The sequence below is a fragment of the Nipponia nippon genome, unplaced genomic scaffold, assembly GCF_047370975.1.
Source record: "Nipponia nippon isolate SJK-2023a ecotype South Korea unplaced genomic scaffold, ASM4737097v1 scaffold_32, whole genome shotgun sequence".
Taxonomy (NCBI): Eukaryota; Metazoa; Chordata; class Aves; order Pelecaniformes; family Threskiornithidae; genus Nipponia; species Nipponia nippon.
In genome coordinates, this window is record NW_028262350.1 from 1,551,905 (window position 1) to 1,579,446 (window position 27,542).

Here is a 27,542-nt window from a genome sequence, read left to right on the forward strand (position 1 = left end):
CTCCCCATGGCACAGTGGGGTCAGGGCCTGACTCGGGGGCGAGGGAGCGCTTACTTAGGGGCGATGGCATCCCAGCCTGCGTGCTACCCAGCCGCCCGTTTGCAGGGAGGTGCTGGGCACTGCTAACGGCCTCTGCTCTGCTGGAAGAAACCTCAGCAGTGTCCTGGCTCCCGCCCCGCGCTGGGACTTCCCTCAGTGCCACTGTCCAGCCGGCAACAAAGCCCTGGGCTTGGGCTGGGGCCAGCGTGGCCGTGCCGAGGCCTGGCGCGGTGCAGCCCTGGAGCCTGGGATCTGGCACGGCGCAGGGCGCACGGTCTCCAGCTTGGCACCCGCCAGCAGCGAGACCGGCTCCGGGCACAGGCGAGCTGGGGGGTCCGGCCAGCTGCCCCGGGCCACGCAGTGTGGCCCTGAGCGCACCCCGGGGGCTGCGGCACGGGGGGCACCCCAGCACCCCACGCTCTGCAGCGCGCAGCGCCGAGCACGCCCCCGGGGCCCCGCAGCCCCCAGAGCACCCCGCGGAGCCCGCGGCGTGGGGCGCAGCGCGGGGCGCGGGGGTGGCTCCCCGCGGCGTGGGGCGCCGAGCACCCCCCGAGCGCACCCCGCGGGCGCTGCGCCAGCCGCGCAGAGCCGCACTAAGACCCTGCGCGCCCGCCGCGCACCGCCCCTTCCCCGCCGCCCGCCCCCTGCGCGGAGCGCTGCGCGGCGCTGCGCGGGCAGTGCGCGGCGGCGGAGGCGGCGGGGATGGGCGGCGGGGCGCTGGCGCTGCTGCTGGCGGCGGGGCTGTGCGCGGCGCAGTACGAGGAGTACAGCGTGCGCGGGTTTCCCGCGGCCGCGCTGGAGCCGCTGCAGCGCGCCTACGCGCGGGCGCTGGCGCAGTACGCGGGAGCGCAGTGGGCGGAGAGCGCCCGGGCGCTGGAGGCCAGTTTGCGCCTCCACCGCCTGCTGCGCGACAGCGAAGCGCACTGCCACCGCCGCTGCGCCGTGCCCGCGGAGGGGGACCCCGCGGAGGAGCCCCCCGCGGAGGGGGACCCCGCGGCGTGGGAGTGGGAGCGGGAGATGCAGCTCTTCGGGCGGCTGCTGCGCCGGGCCGGCTGCCTGCGCGCCTGCAAGCGCGACTTGCCCGTCTTCCAGCTGCGCTACCCCCCCGCGCAAACGCTGCGCGACTTCCAGCGCCGCCTGCCCTACCAGTACCTGCACTACGCGCTCTTCAAGGTAAGGCGGCGCCGCGCCCCGCGGGCGCGCAAATGCCGCGCAACGTGGCCCGTGGCGGGGGGTGGGAGCGAGGGGCTTCCCTGGCCCGGGGGGCAGCGGGCGCCCTGCACCCCCGTCCTGCGCTGCTCTGGTCTGCACCTCCTCCTCCGCCCTCCCTCCTGCGCCCCTCCGCTCTGCCCCCCATCGGGCGCACCCCCACCCCCTGCCTAATCCTGCACCCCTGTCCTGCGTCCCTCGTCCCGTGCCCCTCGTCCTACACCTCCTCTTCGACTCCCCCATCCTGCATCCCCCCATCCTGCACCCCCATCCTACATCACCAGCCTGCACCCCCTGATCTGCACCCCCTGAACCCTGCTCCCCTCTACCCTGCACCCTGTGCTTTCCCGTCCTGCACCCCCCATCTGGCCCCCCCCCCCCGCCCCGGCTCCTCCATCCTGCCCCTGCGCCGTGGCACGTCAGCATCATCTGGGACGTGTCAGGCAGGAGGTGAGGGGTGCGCCTGGGACAACGGACCCCTGTGGTTGTGTCCCCCCCACCCCACCTTGTGTTGCCCTGGTCCCCCGAGGTGCCCCTGGCCGGGCAGAGCGTTGCCTGGGGAGGGGGACGCTGGGGCTGCCCCGGCCGAGGGGCCTGAGCTGGTGGGTCCGGTGCCACCGCGACTGCTGCAGAACACGTGTCTGGATGCTCCGTCAGGGAGATGCACTTGCTCGGGCTCACGGTGCAGACGTGGAAGGAGGTTTTGTAAGAGATCGCCCCGGGGTGACCCTCCTTTGGCCAGAGTGGCTCTGGCAGGGGACCCTCCCCTCCCCAGGCACCGGTGCTGGTCGGGGTCCCGAGCTGTGCCGCTGGCCGGCTGCCGGTGAGGATGCTGCTTTAGTGCTTAGCGCTGCTGCCCCGCTCACCTGGCAGTGGCGAGGGACAGCCTGGCCCAGATCTTTAATGCCTTTTCCTCTTGCTTCCTCTGGCCAAAACCCTTTCCATGGACAGTTCGTTCATCCTCCCCAATCTCGCTCCCCTCAAGTTGCAACCCGAGAGCTCATAAAGCAGCAGGGGAGCGGGGGCAGCTCGCCCGGGCTGGTGTCGGTGCCCGAGGAGAGCGGCCATGCGGCTCAAGCCCATGCCACATGGATCACTCCTGGCTGGATGTGGGGGTCTGCGAGGGGCTGAGCCATCCCCGCTCCCACCGTGGCATGGAGGGGGAGGTTGGTGCAGCTGGGCACAGGCGGCTGCCCTGCATCGTCTGGGTTTATCTGCGTTGTCCGTGGTCCCGGATCCTGTCCATCCATCGCTGTCAGTGGGTGATTGGGCTCGGGACAGGTTCCCAAGGACCAGCCTTCTGGCCTGCAGCCCCGGGGTCCGGCTGGGTGCTGAGCCCCCCGCAGCCGCAGCATCGGCCCCAGCTGCCCCGCGGCAGCCTGCTGCACCGCCTCTTCCTCCCTCCCCAGTCAAATAGGATCGAGAAAGCGGTGTCCGCTGCCCACACCTTCCTGCAGAAGAACCCCAAGCATGAGATGACCTTGAAGTACCTGAACTATTACAGGACGATGCTGGACGTGGATGAATACCTGGTTGACCTGGAGGCTCAGCCCTACGAGGTGAGGAGGGGACGGGGTTGGGGCAGGAGAGGGGCTCCCCGGGGCTCGGTGCACACCTGGCTGCCGAAGCCTGGTCTTGCTGAACCCCGAGGGAAGCGGCTCTCCCTCGCTGAGCCCTGGTTGCTCACCTCCTGCCCCCGAAAGAGCATCTCCGTGGGGCCCGGGCTGGAATGGAGCCGCCTCAGGGAGAGCAGGGCAGGTCGGTGCTGCTGGCGGGCAGAGCCGGGCTGCGGCGCCCAGCGGTGAGGTGAGCGGTGCCTGCTTGGTCCCCGGCAGCCGATATTCGTGCGGTCGGTGAAGCTGTACAACAACGGGGATTTCCGGAGCAGCGCGGCCGACATGGAGCAGGCGCTGGCCGAGTACTACAAGGCGTATGAGGACTGCCTGGCCAGCTGCGAGGGTGCCTACGAGCTGCAGGAGTTCAAGGACTTCTACCCTGCCATTGCAGGTGACCGGGCAGGGGGTCGGGGGCTGGCAGGCCCATGGCGGGGGGCTGGGGGCCGAGGGGGTGCAGTGCCTGATGCCTCCCCCCAGACCACTTTGTGAGCGTGCTGCAGTGCAAGGTGGACTGTGAGACCGAGCTCACCCCCAACGTGGGTGGCTACTTCGTGGAGAAGTTCGTGGCCACCATGTACCACTACCTGCAGTTCGCCTACTACAAGCGTGAGTGCCGGCGGGAGCGGGGGGCCTTGCCCCTGGGGCACCCCAGGGTGCTGCGGGCCCCTGGGTGGGGTGTCGTCCCCCACCTCACCCGGCACTGCTCCCCGCAGTGAACGACGTGCGGGACGCGGTGCGCAGCGTCTCCAGCTACATGCTCTTCGACCCGGGTGACGCCGTGATGCAGCAGAACCTGGTCTACTACCGCTTCCACCGCGAGCGCTGGCGCCTGCTGGAGGAGGACTTCGAGCCCCGGCCGGTGAGGACTCCCCAGCCCCCTGTCCCATGGCTCTGCCGGCGGCGGCGGGGCTGACGCAGCCCCCACTCCCTTCCCGTGCCCAGGAAGCCGTGCGCTACCACAACCGGACAGCCGCCCAGAAGAAGATGCTGGACTTCGCCAGGCAGTACCTGCAGGCTGACGATGAGGTAAAGGACGGCCCCGGCGCGGGGTGCAGCCGGGTGCTTTTGTGGGTGCTGGGGTGGTGCAGGTGGGTGCCGTGGATACCCCGGGGCAGGGCCCTTCCTCGGACAGGGGGTCTGACCCTCAAACCAGCCCTGGAGAAGAGGCTGTAGGTCGGGGACGGGCTGTGGACAGGGCCACCGAGCCCCGCTGCCTCCTGCTCATCCCATGCTGCAGATGGAGGTGGACGACGGCGAGGGGCCGGAGGCGTGGGACCTGCCCTCCGACGGCGAGTTCGAGGGCGAAGGCGACTATGAGGAGGGCTTCTATGCAGAGTGGTGGCAGGAGCCCAAGACCAAGGGGGACAAAGCCGACCAAGGTTCCTGATGCCGGGGATGGGGGCTGTGCTACGGGGCGGGGGGTGGCTGCTGCCGGTGCCATCGAGCCCTCCTTGTTTGCAGAGACCCTGCGATGAGCCAGGCGAAGGGGGGCCTGGCCCCAGCGGAGCTGGACGGTGGTGGCCCTGCGACACCATCCTGGGGACACCGGGCTTCAGGCTCCTGCCAGCCACTGCGCAGAAACTTGGGCTCACGGGGAAGGGCTGATCCTGCCCGGTGCCCTGCGGCAGGGCTGACTTTGCCATCTGGACATCTGCTGCCCTGAGCGCAGCCTGATTCCCGTCAGTGGAGCACTGGCACCGCCAAACCTCCCTGCCTGCCTGGGAGCTCACCCTGGGCCACCCCTGTCCCTGATGTCCCCAGGATCCCTGGCCAGCGGCGGTGCCCCACAGCACTGGGGTTTACTGCATCCCTCGGCTCCTCGCTGGGAGCTGTGGACGGTGCACCAGGACTGACCCCCGTGTTGTCTTGAGGGGTTCGGGGGGCTGCCCCTGCTCTGGGAGCGATGCATGGTGCTGCCGGAGCCAGGCGTGTGTGCCGGTCCTGCCCCTCCTCGGGGCTCCCCTGGGCTCCTGCCCCGGTGCCTCCAGCCTTCTAGCCTGCCGCCAGAGCCCGGGGTCCCTTCGGAGCCCACGGCCTGGTGCTACAGGGGGGCTCCCGGCGTGCCGGCGTCCCCGTGCCACCACGCGGCTGCAGCCTGGCGAGGCTGCGTTGCCCGTGCCCTGCGTGTGCCTTGAATTTTCACCACACCAGCCCTCTGTAGCCTTAAGCTCCGTTAATTTAATACTTCCCAACTTGCACGGTCGCTTTTTTTTTTTATATTTGCTGGTGCTGAACTTTTAATAAAATCCGGACCGGTCTTTTCCCGGCTGCCTCCGCCTCGGGGCTCCCTGGGGTTGGGGTGTGCTGCTGCTGCGGGAATGGGGTGCTGGGGGTGGGAGAGGCCCTGTCGTGGGAGGGGGAGGGACGTATTGGGGAGCTGGATGCCCTCATAAAGTGGGGGAGACCCCACAAGGGGGCTGGGGGGGGCTTGTGGGGCTGGGAAACCTTGGGGGCCATGAGGGCAGCCAGTCTCTTGTGGGGCTGGGGGGTCCCTGAGGGGGCCACGACCACACTGGGACCCTTACGGGGATGTGTGACCCCCTGTTGTGCAGGGGAGGCTGCCGGGTGGCACGGGGGGGCTGCGGGGAGGCTGCAGGGGGGCCGGGGGCAGCACGCCTCACCCCGAGACCGGTGTTTGGGGTGCAATGTGCATCACCTGCCGGTTGTTTTGGGGGGGGGGTGCATCACCCTGACACTGGTCCTTGGGGGGTGCATCGTCCCGCTGCTGGTCCGGAGGGCGCAGCCTGCGTCCCCTGATGCCGGCGTCAGGGCGTTTTGGAGGCCGTTTCGGCGGCCGCCGCTGCTGCTGACAAGCCCGCGCCTGCCCTGGGCATGGGGCGTCGGGCAGCGCGCACCCGCCTCGCTCCTCCCTGCTGCGCCGGGCGCGTTCTGCTCCCCATGGAAGTTGGCTGCAAGGACTGAAACCGAGAGGCTGAATCACCGCGTTCGCCCCGGGTGAGGGAAGGGAAGGAAGGGGGCGGTGGGGAGGCTGCCAGCACCCTGCCCTGCCCTGGAGCTCCCATTTACCAGGGCTTTCCCAGGGCTGCCCTCCCTGGTCCGGACTGGGCCCTGGGACGGGGGACGGGGCTGAGCCCCCAGACCCGCAGGCAGGGCTCGGGGCTCGGGGCAGAGCTAAGGGGAGGCAGCGCTGGCGGTGGGAGCAACCTGTTGGACCCCTGTGCAAGGCAGGGCTGTGCTGTCCCTTGGGAGGAGCGGGGTTTGTCACCGATGGGTCACTGCCACCCTTGGGAGGGGAGTGCCAGCCCAGCTGGGTGCGGCTGGCGGCGTTCGCGCCCGGATCAGCGGGAAGCGCTCAACCCAGCGCGCTGGCGTCGCGGCCCAGGGGGCCAAAGGCTTGTTTATCTTCCCAACAAGCCAGGCAAGGGTGGCACAGGGCCCACGGGGCCTCCGCCCTGCTCCGACGCGCGCCTGGGCACGGCGTCCCCTCGCCAGCCCCAAACTCACGTTGGGGCACATGGCTCTTTGTTCCCACTCCTCTGCCAGTGCCGGGCAAAGCCCCTTGCAGCCCCAGGACGGGGTCCTGGCGTCCCCTCGCTGCTCCCACCGCAGCTGCTGGGTGCAGGGGTGCCGGCTGGTCTGGCACTCCCGCAGCGCCGAGCAGGAGTAGCGGCTCTGCAAGCGGCAGCGTGACCCCAGCCGTGGCCGGGGCTGCGAGCGTGGCCACCGTCCCCCGTGGCGTGCCGGGCCGGCAGAGCCAGGCTGCGGGGAGGCACCAGGGGTGCAGCAGTGGATGCAGGGGCACGAGGAGGGATACGGAGGTGGGATGCAGGGGGGCAAGCCTGCAGGACTCCGTGGGTTAACGCCATGAGGGCAGCACTACGCTTCCCTGACTCCTCTGACCTTGACCAAGAAGGAACGTAAGTGAGTTTATTTGGCCATCTCAGCTGTGCCGTGCCCTGCCGTGCCGTGCCATACTGTGCCGTACCACGCCGTGCTGTGTTCCTTTCCTCCTCATGCTGGGAGGGCTCTCGCCGTGCTTTGCATCCCCTGCTCTGCACACAGCGATGCAATCCCGCTTTCTTGCAGGGGTGTTTGAAGCTCCGTCTCTCGCCTCCCTCCAGAGCTGTGATTCCCCGACTGAGTCAGCGCCTGCAGCCAGATGCGGCAGAGGCCTGCGCAGGGGCTGATGGCGAGGGTGCGGGATGTGTTCCCTTGCCCCCATCCCCAAACCTGGGGAGCAGGAGGCCCGGGGATCCCCGCTGTGGGCTGGGACGTGCCCTGGCGCTGGGCGCTCATTGGTGACTCGGGTGCTGGGTAACGAAGGCTTCGCCCAGGGCCGACGGGGAGTGGGTGAGCTGGGACGCGGCGGCAGCACCTGCAGCACCCGGCTGGACCAGTCTGGCCAGGGACGGCAGTGACGCAGGCTGCCGTCAGCCGCCCGAGGCCTTCCCCAGCGCCTCTTGCTGCCGCTGCTGGGCTCCTGCCTCGGTTTCCCCACCGAGGGAAGCCCCTTCCCAGGGCTGCGTGATGCTCCGGGGACGAAGCCAGCCCTGCTGCTGCCGGCTGCGTGCCCGGGCACCGATCGCTGCAAAGCCCGTTGATGCAGGAGGCAGGGGTGACCCACGCGGCGCCCACGGCTGCGCGAGGGCTCGAGTGGCGGCCGGGGCAGGCGGGAGCGGGGAGGGCAACTGGGGTGGGGGAGCGGTGGGGGCGGGGGCAGCCCCGAGCCCCCTGCCCGCGCCCCGCTCCCCTCCGGCCCCTCCTGGCCGGGTGCTGGCCGCAGAGCAGCGCTGCAGCCCCCGCGGGACCGGGGCGTCCGCGGCCCACGCGTGACGCCGGAGGGGCGTGGGGACAGGCGGGCGCGGCCCGGGGGACACGCGGGGGCGAGGCCGTGGGGTGCCCCGGCTCCCTCGCGGGGGTCCCCGCACCCCAGCCCTGCCCTGGGGGGGTCCCCGCGCCCCACGGCCCCCGGGGTCCCCGCCCCCCTGGGCTGCCCCCCCCGCCCAGGTACGTCCCGGCCCCGCCCCCTGCCCAGGGGAGGGTCCGTGGCTCCGCCCCGGCCCCGCCCCTGACTCCGCCCCGGCCCGCCCAGTGATGTCACCCAGGTGGTCCCCCTCGCGGCCGCGCCCTGCTCCGCCCGCCGCCTCGCCCCGCCCACCCCGCCCCGCTGTCCAATCGCTTGCCGGCGAAGGGCGGGACGGCCGCGCCCCCGCCAATGGAAAGCGGATAAACACGTCCGGCGGGGGCGGGGCCCGGCCGGCCGCGGGGTTGACGGGCGTGCGGGCGGCCCAATAACCATCCGCCGTCGCGGGGGCGGGGCGTGTGCCGGGGCGGGGCAGGGCGGGGCGGGGGCGGGGCGGCGCGCGGGGCGCTGCTCGCCTTTTGTTCGGGCAGGAGCGGGGCGGCCGCCAGTGTCCGCGCAGGGGGAGCCGCCCGCAGGTGAGCGGGGACCGGGACCGGGGCGGGGGGGGGAATCCAGGTGTCCGGGCTGGGCAGCACCGGCCGCCCCGGGTCGGTCCCGCCGCCGCCCGGGGCAGCGCTCCCCGCAGGCGGCAGAGCCGGCGCGGAGCCGGGAGCTCCGCTTGTCCCGCGTGGGGCCGGGGCGAGCGTCGCGGCCGTCGGCGGCCGAGCCCAGCCGGCGCGGATCCGGTCGGGCGGGTCCCCGGGGCGAGTCCCCCGCGGGCGGCCGGGCCGTCCCGGCCCCCGCTGCCCGCCCGGCGCCGCGGCAGCCACTTTGCAAGTTGCGACCCCGCGCCCCGCTGCCAGGCGGCGGCTTCGTCCCCGGCACCGCCCGGGCTCGGCGGGCGAGGCGGTGGCGGGGCTGCGGGCGAGGCCTTGGCACGCTGCTCGCCCAGGTGGCCCTGGGGCTCTTACGTAAACCGTGGCCGCTCGGTGCGGCGGCCGGCGTGCCCTGAGTCACGCCCGGTGGCCGCGTGCTGCCGCCGCGCCCGCTCGAGGCCCCGCCGGAGACCCCCGCTGCCGCCGCCCTCGCCCGCCGGTGGGCAACCCCTGGCCTCCAGCCGGGCTCGCCCAGCGCTCTCCCAGGCTGCCGGGGCCGGGGGCCCGAGGGGGTCGAGAAGGAATCCGGGTGGCCCGGTGTCGCCCGGGCGGCCCCGTCGCGGGGTGGAGGAGCATCGCGGGGTTCCCGGCCGAGCCCCCCGCCAGCGGCTGACGGCGGATATCCGCACTGGGAAACGCGGCGGGAGCGAAACTCGGCTGGCTTTCTGTCTGGTGTTTGGAGAGGAGAGAGCACTCTAATTGCGTTAGCTGAGTGATTAGCTTAATTAATCAGGTTTACAGCACAGATGAAAGGATAATGTTGAAACGTTGCTGGGAGTTGCCCCGAGAAGGAAAATGTAGGCTGTCACACAAGCAACTTGGAGAGACGTGGTGCCGCAAGAGGAGCGTGGATGCCTGCCGAGAGGGCACGGCCGCCTGCCGGGGACGGTCCTGGGTCCTGTGCGCTGCTGTCGTGCCCGCACGGGTGCGAAGGCAGCAGCTTGCGCCTGTTCTTGCCAGGCTGCAGCGTCCCTGCACCCCCGGCTTTCCCGTGATGCTGTTGGGGTGCCCGGGTGAGCCCCGCGTCTGGGGTGATGTTCCCTGCTGCTTTCCCTGTGCTGGAAGGGTGCTGGGGGCCAGGGATGCCCCGTGACCCAGCTGGGTCCGGTCCCCGTGGTCGCTGCACCTCCTGCTCCAGCCCACGTCGTGCTGGTTTTGGCACCGGTGCCACTTGCCAGCCCCGACACCCGGCGCTCTCGGGTCTGTCTGCCATCGGGCTGGCGGGGAGCCGGGGGCGAAGCGTCTCCTTGCCAGCTGCCGCGGGGACGGGGCTGGAGCGGTGCCGGGGGCGTTCGCTCAGGGCTGTCATCTGCGTCCAGGGCGGGCGCGGTGCCCACGGGGTCTGCTCCTGGCCCCGCTCTCGGGGGGAGTGGGTGTCTGGCCCAGCCGGTACCGGGGCTGGGGAGGCTTTAAGGTCCCGTTCTGTGTCCTTGTGGGTGTTTTATCGGAGTCAGGTGGAAGGATGTGGGGTACCTAATGAAACAGTCTTTGCATATCTGAAGCCTGTAATCGTTCATCGCTTTGGAGGATTTCCATGAAGTGTCATGAAAAACCCATTTTACTGCTAATTTGGCTTAAACAAGTTGGCCATCAGGATGGGAATGCACAGAGCTCCTGGCATCGGTGGCTGAGGGGTGTTTTCCCCTCCAGGGCTGGCTCCTGTGTGGGTGCGGGGGGAGACGTGGGTCCCCAGTGCTCGGGGGACTCGTGGGGCGCTGGGGGAAGGTGGGGGTGGCCGCCGCAGGGCTCTCCCTTCCAGACAATGGTGTTTATGATCTATTGTCTGGGCGATGTGGTGTGTCCTCACCGGCTCCAGGAAGCGCGTGTGTCCCGGTGGGGCCGAGCCGGGCTGCTGGGGGGTCTGCTGGGGCTGGGCGTGCGAGCAATTTGTGTGCTGGCTCCGGAGCATCGACCACCTCAGCCGTGCGGGCAGCTCATAGCTTGGCTGCAGCTGGGGACCTTGGAGAATTTCCCCTTGGGTCCCAGTGCTGTATTTCAGTGTAATATTCAGTGCTGTCCTAATCCCATTAACTCTCCCCTTTGTTTCCCCCACCTGAAATCCTTAATCAGCTCTAGCAGCTGGGGCGGGCAACTGTGGTGCAGCTGCATGGCTCCTTCAGCTGAGGCTGTTCCTGTGACGATGGCTTCCCTTCAAGGCTGTGGTTTGGTGTGGGAGCACTTGACGGGATTTGGCTTTTTATCGCACTTCCAGATCTCCGGGGTTTAAGACGCGCTCCTGCCGGGCGCGCTGCCGCTCGCAGATGGCAGAGCCTTGGGGAGCGGAGCTGCCCTTGGCCCCCGCTTTGCAAGCTGGGGAAGCGGAGGCTTTTTGCAGAGAACTTGCAAGACCTTAATTGCAGCATCTGTACTGAGGCTTGCGCTAGTCTTGAAGGTTTAAATTAGACTGGCTTCTAATTAACAGAAGTTAAAAAGAAATTTAATTTCTATTAAAACAGTACAAGCCTACCTTGGACTTCAGCTTTTACCTTGATTTCAGCTGGTGCTTTCCCACCTAGACAGGGTGTGTGGGGCACCCAGCATCGCCCAGAGCCGGGGCTTGGGTGGTGGCTCTCGGTCCTGTGAGACCATGGGCTGTCTCAGGTCGATCTGTGTGGGTGGAAGCAGCTGGGATGGCAGCTGGGGAGGACACCAGGGCTGCACTGGTGCCTTGGATCGCTGCAGCATTCTCTGCTTCGGGAGGGTTGGTTTTACCCCCCTTCCCCATGGATGCTGTTTGGTGAAGCGGTGGAGGACAGCGGGGGTGTGAAGGCACAGGTACTTGCTCTCCAAAGAAGTTTTAGAACTTGACCTAAGCAGCTAAACACCACGTCTGTGCTTAAACTGGGTTGGCTTTGGAGCCGCACAGGTGCCTCAATGGGCAGAGCTCCTCGCCCCCTCCGCTTCCCACCTCTGGCGTGGGAATGCTGCACGGCTTGTCGACATCTGTGGGGGGAGATGAAGGTGTTTCTAATTAGGCAGAGGTTTGAAATACCCTTCTAAATATGCCAGCCCTGATGGGTTTTGCTGTGGCTGCTGACAGGCCCGGAGGCATTTCAACATGCCTCAGTCGCTCGGCTCCGAAATCGCTTTGCAAACAGGGCAGGAGCCTTGTGCTGCGCCTGCGGATCCTGGGGCTCGTCGGGCTCCCCCACGACGTCTGCCTCGCCACATTTGAACCAAGTGAGTCCTCGGGCTCCTTCCGAGACCTGAGCAGGAGCTGGTGGCTGGGTGAAGGTGGGGTGCTCGGTGTTTTCCGAATATCCCACGCCTGGGTGCTCAAGCCCGCAGGAGGCGGTGAAGGCAAGTGAGCAGCAGTGCCCTCCCAGAGGGGAGCCCGCTCCGGTGCTGGAGGTGCAGACCCTGTGGTGTGGGATGCGCCGCGGTCCCACGTGGCTTTTGGGGGTGGATGGCTGGATAAAGTCCGTGTGCTTTGCTGGTGGGGGAGAGACCTTTGGCTGCTGTAAGGAGCCCTGCCGTAATCGCTGTGACGCGCGGGCAGAGCCCTGGTGACAAATCATTAACTTGCTCCGACAGGCCGGGTGCTGACGGGTGTTGGTGATAATTTCTTGTGAAGCATCTGAACTTTACAGATGTAATGCAATTGGATGGAGAAATTAAGCTGGGGCTCAGCAGCCCCGTGTCCCTCCCCACTGCCTCCGCTCCTCTGGCAGCATCGGGGCCAGGTGGTAAAATCCTGTGTTTATGGACACCATGACTGGAGCTGGGAACAGCCTGTGAGCCTCAAAGCCTAAATTTAAAGCCTACAATTATCATGTTCTTAAAGGACAACTTGTTCTTTGTGCTTTTTAAAACAAAATAATGATTATTTTTTTTTCTTATCCAGATGGAGTTATTGTGATTAATTGCATCATGCCAGTTCTCCTTTCCATGGACAAGTGGCGAGTTCCTATCTTTCCCAGCAGCGTTTCTAACGAGATCAGCAAACTTTTTTTGAGGAGGGGATGTGCCCATGCGGGTCCTCCCGATCCCGCTGTCTCCGTGGATGGTGGTGTCAGTGCCAGCAAGGGGAGATGCTCTGCCAGAGACCCCGCGATGGGTCTTCGGCATGTGAATGTCCCTGGGAAACCCCTCCCTGCGCCAGGTCCTGCTGTGGGGCTTGCTCTGCACGGCACTGGAGCTGTGCAAGGGGGAGCTGCCCCCAAATCGGGGCACAACAGAGCTGCTGGATCCATGCCGGCGCCCAGCAGTGCTGTGCACGTGGGGCAGGGAGGCACCGCTGGGTGAGCCGGAGCACGGCAGGGCGCGGTGTGGGCAGCAGGGCTCCCCGGGGAAGCCCAAGCTGTGGTTCGGTGGACGGTGCTTTGGCACAGCTCTTGCACAAGTCCCAGGTGCCCGGCGGTTCCCGGGGCCGTGGTGCCCTGTGCGAGGGCTCGGCCGCCCCTCCGTGTGCTGCAGGTGGGTGGGTGTCATGCCCGGCATTGCACGTGCTCTTGCAACGGGAGAGCACTTGATGGATAATACCTTGTCATTTGGGGATTTGAAGTGCCAAAATATTACAGCCTGGACTTGGCGTGTGCCAGAGCTGTCAGTAGCTGTTAATTTGGGTGAAGGCGAGGCACTTCCAGAGGCTTGGCGAACGTGCTCTGCTTTGATGGAGAGCATCAGCTGAGCGGAGCGGGTCATGGCACAGACGCCGTGCTGCCAGCGCTGCCTCTGCCACTGGGAGCCTGGTCTTGCCATGCTCGGGAGGACGTGGCACGCCTGGTGCTGCCTGAATAGTGGGAGCAGGGGCTTTCAGCAGCTCAAACTTAACCTCATCAGGAGCAGCTGGAAAATAAATAGGGTTTTAGAGCCTCCTCCAGTGAGGCAGCCCAGGTCTGAAGAGCGGTTCTTGCACCCCTCGCTGCCCTCCCCAGTGACCTGAAGTTGTCAGAGCTGTTGGGGCAGCTGGGAGCCGCTCCGGACGTGGGAGCTGACGAACAAAGGCCATTAGCTCCTTTGTGTGCAGGGCTGGGGCGGCTGCTGTTACAGCCTGCTTTCTAACAAGAGACCGGTTGCCCATCTCCTCCTCATTAAACTTCAAGCCGTTCTCCTTCCCCTTTGAATTCTTCCACTTATCTTGACTGTAAAGCCCCATTGAAAGGGCTCGAGTAGCCAGGATCTGACTCTAACGCTTCCCATTGATGCTGGTGAGGTCTTGAAAAGCTCCTTTCTCTGCCTCCTCCTGCTGCGTGTTCCTGCGAGGGATCCTCTTCAAAACCATTGAAGATTTTGTACGGCGCTGGGTCTGTTGCAGCGTCTGCGTGAGCTTCGTTAGCTGCTGCCCCAGCTTCATTAGCTGTCGGTGCAATGGTGTCGCTGCTGCGTGCCCCTGGGCAGGGGCTTGCAGGTGATGGGGACCTCGGGGTGCAGCTCTCCCGGATGCCCTTGCCCCGAGGAGAGCTCTGCCGCTGTGGAGGCTGCTCTCCCCCAGCCTCGCTGTCTGAGCAAGCGGTCGGGGAGGACCGGAGATTGCTTGCGTGTAGCATAAGTGCTTCTAAAATAGAGTCTTTTCTTGCATTGCATTTGTTGAATTGCCTTAACTGCCTCTTTCCTTTTCTTAAAAGCCTAAGTGACTGTAATTACAATCGCTCGCGTGCTTCCCGCAACCGAGCTCACCCCCTTGCACGATGCGGCTGCTGGGCGGGGGCACCTCCAGCACCGCCGCTCTCTGTTCCTGGCAGGGCTGGGAAGGATGCGTGCAAGGATGGGGCTCTGCGGAGGGCTACGGCAGCCCCTCGGCCGGCGTCGCGCTGCTCTGGGCAGCACAGCGTGCTCCGCACGGGGCGAGGGCAGGCTGGGGCCGCAGGTGATGTGCTCAGGCTGCCTCGCGCACCCACCGAGCCCTGGGACCTGGTGCCTGCTCCTGTGCAGCCCGTGCCTGGGACTTGGGATGTGGGGGTGCTCTGTGCCCCCTGCCTGCTCATTAGGGGTGACCCGCTGCTGGGGGCCATGGCTGCTCACCCCAGGGACCGCTGCCCCGCAGGGAGTCCCTGGGCAATAGCTATTTTTGCATGAAGTAGCATTCATGGCTTCCCTGTTGCTGTTCTGGGCAGCTCAGCTGTACATCTGTCGGCTCTGTCCTGCCTGCGTGAGGCTGAAGGCTTCTCCCGACAGCCGGAGGGAAGGGCTGGTCAGGCCCAGGGCTGCGTGTTTGCCAGAGACTTCCTCCGCAGACGGTGTCTCGGGGGGGACGATGCCGCCTGGACGCTGATCAAATGGCTCTGGGGGCGGATGAGCTGCTGGCCGGTGCCTTACAGCTGCGGGAGCTTCCTCTGCCTTCCCCGGCATTCCTGGCTGCGGGAAGGGGTGGGAGAGGGATTAACCTTCTCCTGACTCTCCCTTGCACAGGGGGTGGCTGAAGCCCCTGCACAGCCCCCTGTCCCACATGGGGCCATGGAGGTGCTGTCCCCTCTGGGGGGTCCCCCACATCTGCCTCACCGTTTCCTGCGGGATTTCTTGCTGTTCCCAGGAGTGAGGCCTGTTTTCCTGGGGGTCCCCGCTCTGTGCAGGCAGGGGGGCTCAGCCCAGGGCTCGGTGGTATCGCACTGGTTGATAACAGCCCGGTAGGAGGGAGATAAGGGTTGGGCTGAGCAGCAGTCGTCCTACCAACAGGCCTGGGCATGGAGGGGGCTGGAGCCCACCCAAGCATCCCCCGTGCTCACAGCTAACCCCTCCAGGGCAGGTATTTTCACGTGTGCCCCAGATACCCCAGCTTCTCCCTCCTGCGTGAACCGCTGTCCTCCCCTTTGCCACATCCTGGGGATGGCGGGGGTCCTGCCCCACTGCAGCCGTTCACCAGCAAAAACATCGCTGGTGAATGGCTCCTGCTGAAGGTGAACCCAGGCCTGGGGGTCTGCAGCATCCCTTGCCTGGGGGCCCACCCGCCTCGCTCTGATCCCACTGAGGAGGAGGGAGGGCATCCAGGGACAGAGCCCAGCCATGGAGGAGAAGCTCGTGTCAGGCGTCTGGCCCTCGCTGAGTGATGAGCAGAGGATGCTTAACACAGGGTTCAGAAAATGTCACTGCTTGCCGCTGGAGTGTCTGATATTTGCTCCACTGGCTCCGTCACCTTGGGTGCCGCCGGCCTTGCTGGCTGCTGGCGGGGTGATGCTCCGGAGAAGGATGGAGGCTGTGTTTAACAAGGCACCCGTGGTCCCTTCTGGGGGGCTCCTGGGGATAGAGACTCCCCCGAGCTGTGTAGCACCCATCCCTGGTGGCCCCTCTGCCCGTGCTGCAGGGTGCCGTGCTCAGATGGGTCTAACACGGTGCTCGTTAGCTGGGACCCCCTCTCCTGCGTGGAGCTTGTCTGGGGCCGATCACCCGAGCCTGCGTCTGGGCTCTGAGGAGTTTTGCTGGCTTTTGATGTCTCTGGGGTGCAGACGAGGGGGTGGCGGGGGGGTGGCTCATGCATAATGCAGGGCTCTGTAAGAAGCCAGTGTCTGAGCTGAACCCATGGAGGTTTGAAAAATTAAGTGCCTGTCAAATGCCTGTAAATTGTAGAGCAGCCGTTACCGGTCGACTGACGGCGCAGGCAGCACCAGCCTCTCCTGCCAGCTCCAGCTCCCTGCTGCCTGGGGGTCCCTGTGCTGACTGGGGTGGGTGCTCGGGGTCCTTACACCCCCCCGCTGTGGTACAGGGAGCTTTCCTGCCCTCAACTCCGCCCTCGCCTTGCCCACCGTGTCCAGGGCAGCTTTCCAGTGTCAGCCTTGGGGTGCCAGGGTCCCTCTGGCTGCAGCCCTGCTGCCGGGGCTCTGCACGCCAGCTCCCGGCTGGGATGTGCGATGGCACGCACCAGCTCCTGCACCGCAGCAGCTTGCCCCGCCGGTGCCAGCAGAGCGCTCTCCTGCACGCCATGCTCCCTCGGGTGTGATTTGGCATTGCTTTTCTCAGGCTTCCTGATACAATTGGGAGGCTCTGCCGCTGTGGCCAGGGTGGCCCAGCTGGGAGGACTGGCTCTCCCAAACACCGATCCAACAGCTCATGAATACACAGACGGGGGTGTGCGGCACTCCCGGCTCAGCACAGGGGCTCTCCTGGCCGAACCCTGCTCTGGCACGGGGTGGGGAGCGGAGCCGGGCTCGCCCCTCGCTGCCGGCGCCGTGCGTCACGCACTGCCCTGCCGCACCAAACGGAAACCCCAGCTCCCGCCCGTGCCTAGGAACGATCTGCCCCCGCTGGCCTCCATTAGCGGGTCCCTCTCTTGCTGCCTTATAAACATGCATTATGCAGAACCCATTAAAGCCGGAGCAGTACTTAGCCTGCGGATTGCTGCTTGACAGCTCAAAAAATATTGAATTGACAGGACAGTGCCCTGCAATGGCTCCAGGAAGGTGGTGGGGGCGGACATGGTGGGATGCAGGATGCATCTAGCTGGGCAGACTGGAGCGTGGCAGGGCTCCTGCCTTCCATCCAGCCCCTATTCCCTGGGAGCAAGTGGGTTTTTTTCCTCCCGGGCTGGGATTTTTCTCTGTGAGCACTGGCCTGTGCCACTTGTGAGAGCTTGGCCGCTCCTTGAGAACAGCCGGCAGCGCTGGGGCGAGCCGCGCCAAGCCCATGCGCGCCATGCCCTGCTGGGCTGCCCCGCGCAAGCCGCGTCTTCGGCCACCACCCGACGCCCTGACTCAGCTGCCGGCGTGGCGGGGGGCCGGGGCTGGCGGGGGGCTCATCCCCCGTTCCCCTTGCTCCCCCGAGGAGGGTGCTGGGGCCTGAGGCTGCTGCACCAGCCTGGCGGGTCCCTGCGAGCCCCAAGCTGCGCCGGCCACTGGAGCGGAGCCAGGGGCGCGTGGCTGCCCTGGTCCTGCTTGCTGCATGAATCAGTGCTGGTGGAGGTGGTAATTACGCCTCTGTTTGGACGTGCGGTTGCTGCTGCGCCCAGCGATGCTGGGTGCCGGCTGGCAGCTGCTCCCTTCGCCTCTTATCGCCTCTGAAACTCTGACTCATCCCCGCCCCTGCGCGGCCTCCTGTGCGGCGGGAGGAAGGGGCAGGAATCCGGCGGATGCCTGGACGGTGGGTTGGCGGCGGTAGGGCTGGCTGGGCACTGTCTCCATCCCTGCCTGCCTCCAGCCATCCCTCCCCTCCTGGCCCTGCCGGGGGCTGGATGCGGGGCTGGTGACTCACAGCCCTGCAGCGTCTGCCTGCCCCGATGAGCTCAGGGGTTAATCCCTGAGCCATCCTCCCTCCCCCTGCGTTCCCCAAATTAAAGATGAGGGAAACCCAGCCCTGTTCGCAGGCAACCTTGGCGGGCTTGTCCTGAGTTTTGGGATGTGCTGGGCTGCCCTGTCCTGGCACCGTGCAGCCACGGCGTGGTGCTCAGCACAGGGAGCACCCAGCCCCGGACCATGCCATGGGCGCTTGTGGTGCTGAGCACCCGCAGGAGAGCCGAGCTGGTGACTTTGCCTCGTTATTTTTAGGTGCTTTAGGAGTGTCCCAGAGGGCTTCTAAAAAGGTTTGTTTTATTCTTGGACCTCCGGCCTTGTGGCTGTCCCCAGCGCTCTGCCAAGTCCTGTCTCTGGAAACTGGTCTTTAAAAAGCCCGTGGGCAGCTGGGGGAGCCGGGAGCGGGGGGGGCCTGGCTGGGGGGGTCCCTCCACGCCGGGCAGAGCCTGCTCACACCTTTGCCGCCAAGGCGGTGAGACACGGCGTTGCGCAGCAGGCGCTGGCTGACGGCTCAGCCAGCCGTGCGCGGTCTGCGCCGGTTGCAGCCGCGGTTCGTGTCTGAACACGAGCAGCAAAGTGCTGAGCTGTGGGTTCCGCATCCCGGTGCCGCCTTTCATCTCGCGTGGGGGAGGAGGGTGGATAGCGATCTGCTCGATCTACTCGTGAGCTGCGCAGGGGCCGGCTGCCGTGCTGGGGTCTGCCACGGTTTGGTGCAGGAGCGGGGCAGGAGGGTGCTGCGGCGAGCTGGGCTCAGAGGCGTGACTTCTCCCCTCCCTGCCCCGCAGAGCAGCCATGGAGGTGATGAACATGATGGAGCAGCCGATCAAGGTGACAGAGTGGCAGCAAACCTACACCTATGACTCGGGCATCCACTCCGGTGTCAACACCCAGGTGCCCTCTGTCAGCAGCAAGTGCCTCGGGGATGATGACGAGGTCTATGGGAAGCAGTACACCATCAAGAAGACGACCACCACGAGCTACTGCCAGGGAGGGAGCCAGGGCCAGAGCCAAGCGCAAGGTAGGGGCTGTGGGGCCGGGCATGTCGTCGAGCTCGGCTGCTCCGCTCCAGCCTTCCGCTGCCCCCCCATGAGCCGTGCTCCTTCTGGGCACTCCTCCACACTGCCTTCCACACCCCGGGAGTTGTTACTGCCTAAAATATGCTCCCTCCTGTCCTCCTTCCCTGTGCCGAGAGGCTCTTGCGTAGGGGCGGCGCGCAGCCAGCCCGCACCGGTGCTGAGCTGTGCACACACATCCGAGCGCGCTGCTGAGTTGGCTCAAGATAGGAACAGCTGATCCCGGCCCACGGATCGGCCGTCTGTTCTGCTGCCTGTCTGCCTGCTCGGGAAACCTGTCTCAGCGTGGCTGGCAGAGCTGCTGGCGTGTGCCGTAAAGCCATGCTGGCCGGCCCATCTTCTCCCACTGCTGCGAGGGTGAAGCAGGAGGAGATGCAGCCCCTAAAGCCAAAGGAGATGCTTCCCCCGGCTTTATCTCTTAAAAGAGAGCTGGTTTGCTCTGCTCGCCTCTGCTGTTCCCCTGTCAGCGATGGGCTCTGGGAAGTTTAATCGCCAGCTCCCCTGGGGAGGCAGAGCCCCGAGGAGAGGGACGAGCCCTCCCGAGCCCTGTGCGGTCCCTGTGCCGCAGAGGTGGGGACGGTGGGTGGCCGCTGGAGCATCTCTGCCCCTTGGGTCGCACTTGTCACGGCATCCTTAATGGGGAAGGCCTCCGTGTCCTCCTAATACCCAGTGCCAGCTGGTCCCAAGTTGCAAATATCCTTAAGTTTTTAATTAATGGACCTTGTGTGACAACTGCCTAATTATGCTCCCTAATTGAGTGTTGTCTTATCTCTGCGCTGTCGTGTCTGTTTACACTTTGAAGCACCAGCTCCTTGCAGAGTGTGCTGGGACTGCTGACGTTGCCGGTGTTGGTGCGCTAAGCTCTGGCTCAGCTAATTGAAATTGGAAAGCAGGGCTGGGAGTGCTCCTCGGAGAGACCCTGAGTCTAACGCTGCCTCCCCATCTCCCCCTGCAGCAGACATGGAGGCTCAGCTGGCCATGACCCGGGCCCAGCGTGTCCGGGCTGCCATGTACCCCGAGACGGTGGAGGACCGCTCCCTGCTCATCACCACCCAGCTGGAGGGGCAGCAGACCAACGTGCAGCGCCTGGCAGAGCCCTCGCAGATGCTGAAATCGGCCATCGTGCACCTCATCAACTACCAGGATGACGCTGAGCTGGCGACACGCGCCATCCCGGAGCTCACCAAGCTGCTCAATGATGAGGACCCGGTAAGGAAGCGTGGTTTGCCTGCGTGTGTCTCTGGGCAGCACAGCCGGCTCCCGTCCTCGCGGGGCTCCATGGCCACTGTCCAGCTCCTGCCTCTTGGCAAAGCTCTGCGGTCACCTCTGTGCCGCAACAGGACTGAGCCCACCTCTGCCCACCCGCATCTCCGCAGCCTGCCCTTGCTGCCCTGGCACAGCTCTCCTGCCCTGGCCTTGCACAGACACTGAGCGTTTCTTGCTGGCTCTCAGTGCTCCAGCCCCCCCTGCCCTCCCCCTGCCCGTCCCTGCAGCACGCCTGTGCTCCGTGGACCCGACCGTATGCTGCCTGCTGCTGCGAAATGCAGCGTAGCTCCGGGAGCAACGTGGATGAGGATTGTTAAAAATAGCAATCCTCGCCTGCACTGGCTGTGCCGGCTCTGCCGCTCCAGCGCCGCCCTGCTCTGCACGATGCACGGCAGCCCCGGGCCAGCTCTCGCCCAGCAGAGTGGGATCCCTCCAGTCCCTGCTGCGATGGGCAGTGGGTGGCACCGGGACCCCCTCCCACCCACTGGCTTCTCTCCCCGTCCAGGTGGTTGTCAGCAAAGCGGCCATGATCGTCAACCAGCTTTCCAAGAAGGAGGCGTCGCGCCGTGCCCTGATGCAGTCGCCTCAGATCGTGGCGGCTGTGGTCCGCACCATGCAGAGCACCAGCGACCTGGACACGGCCCGCTGCACCACCAGCATCCTGCACAACCTCTCGCACCACCGCGAGGGCCTGCTCTCCATCTTCAAGTCCGGTGGCATCCCGGCCCTTGTCAGGATGCTGAGGTACGGGGGTGCCGGCGGGGGGTCCCGAGAGGACGGCGGAGCTGAGCGGTCCCTTCCCAGGCTGGCAGCCGGGCGAGTGCCTGGGCTGGGGGCAGAGGAGGGGAGGGCTCGTGCTGCCCCTAGACGTGGATCCTCCGTCTGACACGAAAACAAGGGAGCGGGAGACCTTCAGCCTTTTAACCCGCAAAAGCCCCGGGGGTTTGCTGCATTTGGAGCCAGTGTGGGGGCAGGGGGAGGGGAGCGGTCCCCCATGCTGCCTTGACCATGGAGACAAGGGTCCATGGAGACCCTGGGGTCGCTGCTCTGCCCCGAGGAGGAGCTGTCCCTTCCTGGAGGGCAGCCCCAGGGCTGTGCGACATGGTCGCCTCGCACCGGCTCCTGCTGCAGGGCACTGGGTGGGAGTTGGGTTCGGGGCAGCCTTGGGGGCTCTGCTGGCAGCCTGGAGGCAGCTGCCTGCACTGACGTGGCTCTGTGCCACCTGCCTGCAGCTCGCCGGTCGAGTCAGTCCTCTTCTACGCCATCACCACCCTGCACAACCTGCTGCTCTACCAGGAAGGGGCCAAGATGGCTGTGCGCCTGGCCGACGGCCTGCAGAAGATGGTTCCCCTGCTGAACAAGAACAACCCCAAGTTCCTGGCAATCACCACCGACTGCCTTCAGCTCCTCGCCTACGGGAACCAGGAGAGCAAGGTGGGCGCAGGGAGCCTGGCCTGCCCCACGGCGCGGGGTCCTGCCGGGGGAGGCAGGCAGGCGTCGGTTGCCCAACCTTGCTCCTTGTAGACAGGAGCCTGGGAGCGCAGGGGTGGGAGCTCCCACCGCCCGTGTGCCCCAGCCAGCAGCAGAGCAGCTGAGCATCCCCGAAAGCGCAGACTGTCCCAGTCTGGCTGGTAGATCAGCTCAGCTGGGTTTCTTCCCCCTGCTGCTCCAGGCAGTGCCTCTATCTTTGTTCTTTGGCTGCTCCTCTCCTCCCACGCCCTGGTCGTCCCAGCCTGGCGCGGAGGTTTGGTCCCTGGATGTGCTCTGACGCTAGCTGGGCGGGTGGGTGCTGCCCGTCCTGCCTGCGGCGCGGGGCACGGGACCCCGGTGCGCAGGGCCGGGGTGGCTGGGGGGCGGTGGCAGTGCACGGCCCCAGCAGGGGTGACCCGAAGCACTCGGGCATGCCAAGGGGTTGGACCTCCTGCCTGACTTGTGTCCTGGCGCGAGCTGGGGAAAGCAGTGGTGGTCCCAGAGCTGCCGCACACCCCGACCCTGGGGCCCTTCTGTCTTGCAGCTGATTATTTTGGCCAACGGAGGACCCCAGGCCCTGGTGCAGATCATGCGCAGCTACAACTACGAGAAGCTGCTCTGGACCACCAGCCGGGTGCTCAAGGTGCTGTCGGTGTGTCCCAGCAACAAGCCTGCTATCGTTGAGGCTGGTAAGAGGGGCTGGGGGGCTGCAGCAGAGCCGGTGTCACACAGCAGGAGTGGGGTGGTGTCGGGATGATGCAGCTGAGGGTGCTGTCTCACAGCTGATGTGCGAGACAAGCAGAGGCCTTGCACAGCCAGGTGAAACCACCTGCGTGTGGCCTGGTTTCTTGCTCTGAAATGCTGCTGAGGTGCTTTCCTGGCACCGTGTGTGGGCAGGATCTGGCCTGGCTGGCCAGCTGGGAGCTGGCTTCCCGCACCGCATTTAGCCTCCAGTAAGCCATGAGGCTGCATCATGCGTTGGAGGCATCGGTCGGCGGTGCCACGCAGACCCGCTGTCTCTCCCTTCTCCTCTCTGCTGGGGCAGCTTTGGGTATTTACAGATGGGCTGGTGTCTCCTTCCTCGGCAGGCGGCATGCAGGCGTTGGGCAAGCACCTGACCAGCTCCAGCCCCAGGCTGGTCCAGAACTGTCTCTGGACCCTGCGAAACCTCTCTGACGTGGCTACCAAACAGGTGAGTCTGCGGGACCCTGAGTCGTGCTTCAACGCAGCATTTTGGAGGCTTCTCTGTTGCAGCCGCCGGGCTGCCCCTTGCCCTCTGCTTGCGCCAGGCTGAATCTAAAGCAGCGTCCTCGTGCCGTTTCCAAGCCCTGTGAGCTGCGGGCTGTGGCAGTGCGCGTGCCTGGCAGAGGGAGGGGATGCCCAGCTGTGCCCGAGCCCCGCTGCAGCAGGGCTTTACCTGGCGTGGCAGGAGGCTGCTTACTGCCCGCGGCCCTTCCCATGCCAGCCGGCTGCCAGCGCTCGTGCCGTGTCCCCGGTGGGGGGCCAAGGCCACTGGCTGTTCCTCACGTGCTCAGCGGGGCATCGCCGGGGCTGCTGCTTGCTCTGGCTCAGGGAGCCCCTGGCAGCCGGTGCGAGGGTGGCCCCAAGCTCTGCTCTGGGGTTGCTCTCCCCAGCCCTTTGCTGCCTCCTGATGCATTCCCCCGTCTGCTGGGGCCGCCTCTCTGTGCAGATTAGCGCCTGATGCAGAGTGGAAACTATTTGGCCTGGCCTGTAACCATCCCTGGCTCTGTGGATTGAGAGGGGGATGCGGCCATGGTGCTTTTAACTCCTTCCTGCCCCGCTGCTGGCTGCCTGCCGGCATGGCCGGGACCAGGGTCAGCCCGGGACTGCTCGAGGAGCACTGGCGGGTGCATTGTTTGCACTTCCCAGCAGAGAAAAGCTGCTGGAGACATTAAACTCTTAAGCTGCATGTGGAGAGTGCCTGTTGCTCATACCATGCCGGCATCATGGAGAAGCAGCTCTGGCTGCAGGGGGACAGGGAAAGGCGCAGCGTGGGAGGCGCAAACGCTGCCTCTCTGCCATCGCTGGCCTGTGCAGAGCTGAGGGGCATGTGGGGCCAGGACGTGGGGTGCTGGGGGGCCGGGGTCTGCAGCAAGGGCTGTGTGAGCTCCGGCGAGGGCAGCCATGCAAGCCTGGCTCTCAAGGGGAGAGGGTGCCAGATCTGGGAGGAAGAGCACTGCTGGGGGCTGGATCCTTTCTGCAATGGTAGGAGCTGTCCTTGCAGGAGGGGCTCCTCCTCTCCGAGGCTGGGTGTCCGGCCCGTCCAGGGGGAGCAGCTCTGGCTCCCCGTGCCCAGGCAGGAGACACAGGGGATGGGCACAGGGCTGCAGCCCAGCCGCTGGCTGAGCCCGGATCTGGCTGCGGGGGGGCTGGTCCGACCTCCTGTCCCTGCTCCCGCAGGAGGGCCTGGATGGCGTCCTCAAGATCCTGGTGAACCAGCTGAGCTCCGATGACGTGAATGTGCTGACCTGTGCCACCGGCACCCTCTCCAACCTGACCTGCAACAACAGCAAGAACAAGACCCTGGTGACGCAGTCGAACGGGGTGGAGGCCCTGATCCACACCATCCTGCGGGCGGGCGACAAGGAGGACATCACCGAGCCGGCTGTCTGTGCTCTCCGGCACCTCACCAGCCGGCATCCCGAGGCTGAGATGGCACAGAACTCGGTGCGGCTCAACTACGGCATCCCCGCTATCGTCAAGCTCCTCAACCAGCCCAACCAGTGGCCACTGGTCAAGGTAAGGGGCTGTGGGGATGCTGGGGGCCAGAAGAAGCCAGTGGCTGGGCTCAAGCGAGCCCCCGGCTGCTGGCCCGTGGTGGGATGTGCTGCTGAGGGGGTCTGCAGCTGGTGCTGTGCACGGAGCGATGGCGGGCTGCTGCCACTGCAGCCCTGGTCCTGTAGGGCGGCATCCTTGACGGCAGCTAATGGAGGAAATGGCTCGTGCGGGCTGGAATCGATACTCGCCCCGGCCTCCCCTGCGGGGAGGGGGCCGGATCCGGTGTGGGAGGAAGCTGGAGGCAGCCTGCGCCGTGGAGGGGGATGGGGTGGGACAGGCCAGGGAGGGGGGCCTGGCTGGTGGGTCCCATGGGGAGCACGTGCTGCTCTGATCCATGGTCGAGATGAATCTTATTCCTCACTTTGCTCCTCCAGGCTACCATAGGCCTGATCCGCAACCTGGCCCTATGCCCGGCCAACCATGCCCCGCTCCAGGAGGCCGCCGTCATCCCCCGCCTGGTCCAGCTGCTGGTCAAGGCTCACCAGGACGCCCAGCGGCACGTAGCAGCCGGCACGCAGCAGCCCTACACAGTGAGTCCCTGCGGCAGGGGTTGCTGGGGGTGCCCCTCTGCCCCGTTCCTGGCACAGCCTGGCACCCCAAAACCCAACCTGTCCCTGGGGGGTAGCCTGTGCCCACGCTCGGGGTGATCGTGCCCTGGTGTGGGGTGCCCCGGCTGAGCGTTTGTCCCCTGGCAGGATGGAGTGAAGATGGAGGAGATCGTGGAGGGGTGCACAGGGGCACTGCACATCCTGGCCCGGGACCCCATGAACCGCATGGAGATCTTCCGCCTCAACACCATCCCTCTCTTCGTGCAGGTCAGGGGCTGGGGGGACGTGGGGGCTGCGCTCTGCCACCTCCCAGCTGGCTGGCACAGCCCCGCGGTGCCAGGGCCAGGGGGCCGCAGCACTCGGCTGGTGGCACCTGTACGTGTCAGACCATGGCAGGAGCACAACAGCTTCTCCCTGGCTGCTTCACGTTGCTGCTAATCTCTCCTGACAGCTCCTCTACTCGCCGGTGGAGAACATCCAGCGCGTGGCGGCTGGCGTGCTGTGTGAGCTGGCCCAGGACAAGGAGGCGGCAGATGCCATTGATGCAGAGGGGGCCTCGGCTCCGCTGATGGAGCTGCTGCACTCCAGGAACGAGGGGACAGGTGAGTGCCGCCGTGCCGGGCCCTGTGCCGGGGGCTCTCCGCCACCAGGCATTGCCCCAGCTGCAGCCGCTCTGGGTCTTCTGGTGCTTCAGTGCTGCACGGCACCGGGAGCTGAGGCTGCCGTCCTTCCCCTGCAGCCACCTATGCGGCTGCCGTGCTCTTCCGAATCTCGGAGGACAAGAACCCCGACTACAGGAAGCGCGTCTCCGTGGAGCTCACCAACTCCCTCTTCAAGCACGACCCGGCAGCCTGGGAGGCGGTGAGCATCCCGCTGGGCACGGAGTTCTTTTCCCTGGGGAAACCAGGCCCTCTTGGGACGGCCCCGTCCTGCCTCCAAAAGCTTCCACGGGAGGTGGGGGGTGGATGAGCTGTGGCCTTGGCTCTCCGGCAGCCCTGGGTCGCGGTACCTGCTACCCGGGACAGGGCTGGGCACCACATAGCCCCTGAGCATCGTGCACGTGTGAGCACGAATCCCCTCTACAATTGTCACCTTCTTTTGTAGGCTCAGAGCATGATCCCCATCAACGAGCCCTACTCAGATGGTGAGTATGGCGCCTGCTTTTCCTGCAGGGTTCCCCCGTGGGCTGTGCTCTGATGGGGCAGTTGCCTCATCTCACCAAACCAGGCTGGTTTTAAAACCTTTCTTGGGTGGCTACTAGCAAAATGCCAGCCTGGCCCACCTGGGGATGCTCAGCGGGATGCTCAGCTCCCCAGGGAGCGTGTGCAGCCATTCCCCTGCGTGCCTGGGCTGGCCCAGAGGCTTGGGGCAGGTGGGTGGCCCTCGTGTCCTTTGCAGTGGCATGTGCTGCCCTGGGCGGGGGGACCGGGAGGGTGGCTGAGGTCTGGAGAAGTCTCTCACCAGCGGGAGCTGAGGTTGCCGCATCCCTTCCCTGCAGAGCTGGACCCTGGCTACCGCCCCATGTACTCGGGTGACATCCCCCTGGACCCCATCGACATGCACATGGACATGGACGGGGACTACCCCATGGACGCCTACAGCGACGGCGTCCGAGCGCCCTTCGCTGACCACATGCTCGCCTAACCCTCCCCGCAGCCCCCCACCAGGTAGTTGCTGGCGTGTACCTGGAGTGTGGGCGCTTACCAGGGGCGTGCTCGGCCCTGGAGCGGGGCGGGCGGCCGGGGGAGGCAGGGCTGGCTGCTGGTGCCGGCGTGCCGTGGGGTCCCTGGTGCTGCCGTGGGGTCCCTGGTGCTGCCATGGGGTCCCCGGCACTGCTGTGGGTCGCCATCCCCATCACCCCAGGGCTCTGGGGGCGCTGGGCTCTGGTCTCCCAACCCTGCCTCGGTCGAGTAACGGAGCTCTGTCCTGCCACGTGCAGGTGTTTTCTCCATACAGAAGAGGGTGGCCCCAGAGCTGAGTATTGGCAAGGACTTGGGAGACAGAAGTGCCTGAGAAGACAAACTTTTCCATTCCCACGAGAGGTTTTATTTTTCGATTTTTTTTCTTCGCTGTGGGTCTGTGGAGAAGGTCCTTCCTCCTGGGACTGCTTCGAGCACCTACTGCCGCATCCAGCATCCAAGATACTGTTTCTGAAGCTTTAAAACACACAAACCCTGCACCGTTAGCGACCTTTCATTGGCAAAATAGTCTTTTCTATGAATATATATTTCTTTTTTATTTTTAATATGGTGCCAATGGCTTTTGCCGTCTTTCTGTTTGTGCTTTCTAACTTCCCCACTATTTGTTCTGCGTGTTAGTGTTCTAGGAAAGGAATCTAACACGGGAAAACCCTTTGCTTTCTGCGAACTCTAACTTAATCAGGCCAATCCAGAGTTTGCTGGAACCAAAGGGTGCCGTGTCTCAGGACCTTCGTTTTAGCCATCGGGATGTCTGCGGTTTAATTCTTTCCGATCAGCCGTTGGGGAGCTGACTTTGCGTACCTGCCTATCCTACCAGTACCCATAGAGGAGTGACTCCAGCATTAGCAACCGTGTCCTTGTACTGATCTCTGTTGCACATTTTAACCCGTTCCCCTTCTTTTTGGTGAGTGGTGTGTTTCCGTCCCCTCCTCCCTTATCTAACGCATTTTTTAAAGAGGCTCTGGATCTGATTGTGGTTTAAGGCTTCCACCAGAAAGGGATGGACAGTTACTGAAGTGTGGTTCAGGAATGGAAGATTTTATTATTTCTGTAAGTTGTTTTTGTATAGACCAAAGCAAAGAATAAAATAACCCCCCCAGCCCCGTGTTGCCCTGAGCCTGTTCTGTCAGCTGGGGAAGGTCAG

The 27,542-nt window shown here is 65.6% G+C and overlaps 2 protein-coding genes across 3 annotated transcripts; both read left to right on the forward strand.

Moving 5' to 3' along the window:
- The first annotated feature begins 716 nt into the window (after positions 1–716).
- On the forward strand, positions 717–5,109 carry P3H4 (prolyl 3-hydroxylase family member 4 (inactive)). The gene is made up of 8 exons (XM_087770226.1): positions 717–1,212; positions 2,658–2,807; positions 3,084–3,255; positions 3,342–3,470; positions 3,578–3,723; positions 3,807–3,890; positions 4,102–4,243; positions 4,326–5,109. Exons 1-8 carry the CDS (start codon positions 742–744, stop codon positions 4,337–4,339), a joined length of 1,308 nt encoding a protein of 435 aa, XP_087626352.1. The 5' UTR covers positions 717–741; the 3' UTR covers positions 4,340–5,109.
- A 3,072-nt stretch (positions 5,110–8,181) lies between these two features.
- Positions 8,182–27,501, forward strand: JUP (junction plakoglobin). 2 transcript variants are annotated; one of them, XM_087769922.1, is made up of 15 exons: positions 8,182–8,264; positions 18,328–18,560; positions 19,571–19,824; positions 20,387–20,625; positions 21,114–21,315; positions 21,896–22,040; positions 22,440–22,543; positions 23,773–24,111; positions 24,525–24,680; positions 24,846–24,965; positions 25,150–25,300; positions 25,438–25,559; positions 25,803–25,842; positions 26,197–26,365; positions 26,638–27,501. In XM_087769922.1, exons 2-14 carry the CDS (start codon positions 18,335–18,337, stop codon positions 26,340–26,342), a joined length of 2,244 nt encoding a protein of 747 aa, XP_087626048.1. In that variant the 5' UTR covers positions 8,182–8,264; positions 18,328–18,334; the 3' UTR covers positions 26,343–26,365; positions 26,638–27,501. The 2 variants fall into 2 exon arrangements, with proteins under 2 accessions (XP_087626048.1, XP_087626049.1); XM_087769923.1 differs by having other exon boundaries at positions 19,574–19,824.
- Positions 27,502–27,542: the final 41 nt, after the last annotated feature.

Bases quoted from the DNA above. Each gene is read 5' to 3' on its own strand.
- P3H4 (XM_087770226.1), top strand. From the start codon at position 742: ATGGGCGGCGGGGCGCTGGCGCTGCTGCTGGCGGCGGGGCTGTGCGCG. The intron at 1,213-2,657 runs GTAAGGCGGCGC...CTCCCTCCCCAG, and splicing joins TGCACTACGCGCTCTTCAAG to TCAAATAGGATCGAGAAAGC. The intron at 2,808-3,083 runs GTGAGGAGGGGA...GGTCCCCGGCAG, and splicing joins TGGAGGCTCAGCCCTACGAG to CCGATATTCGTGCGGTCGGT.
- JUP (XM_087769922.1), top strand. From the start codon at position 18,335: ATGGAGGTGATGAACATGATGGAGCAGCCGATCAAGGTGACAGAGTGG. The intron at 20,626-21,113 runs GTACGGGGGTGC...ACCTGCCTGCAG, and splicing joins GCCCTTGTCAGGATGCTGAG to CTCGCCGGTCGAGTCAGTCC. The intron at 25,560-25,802 runs GTGAGCATCCCG...CTTCTTTTGTAG, and splicing joins ACCCGGCAGCCTGGGAGGCG to GCTCAGAGCATGATCCCCAT.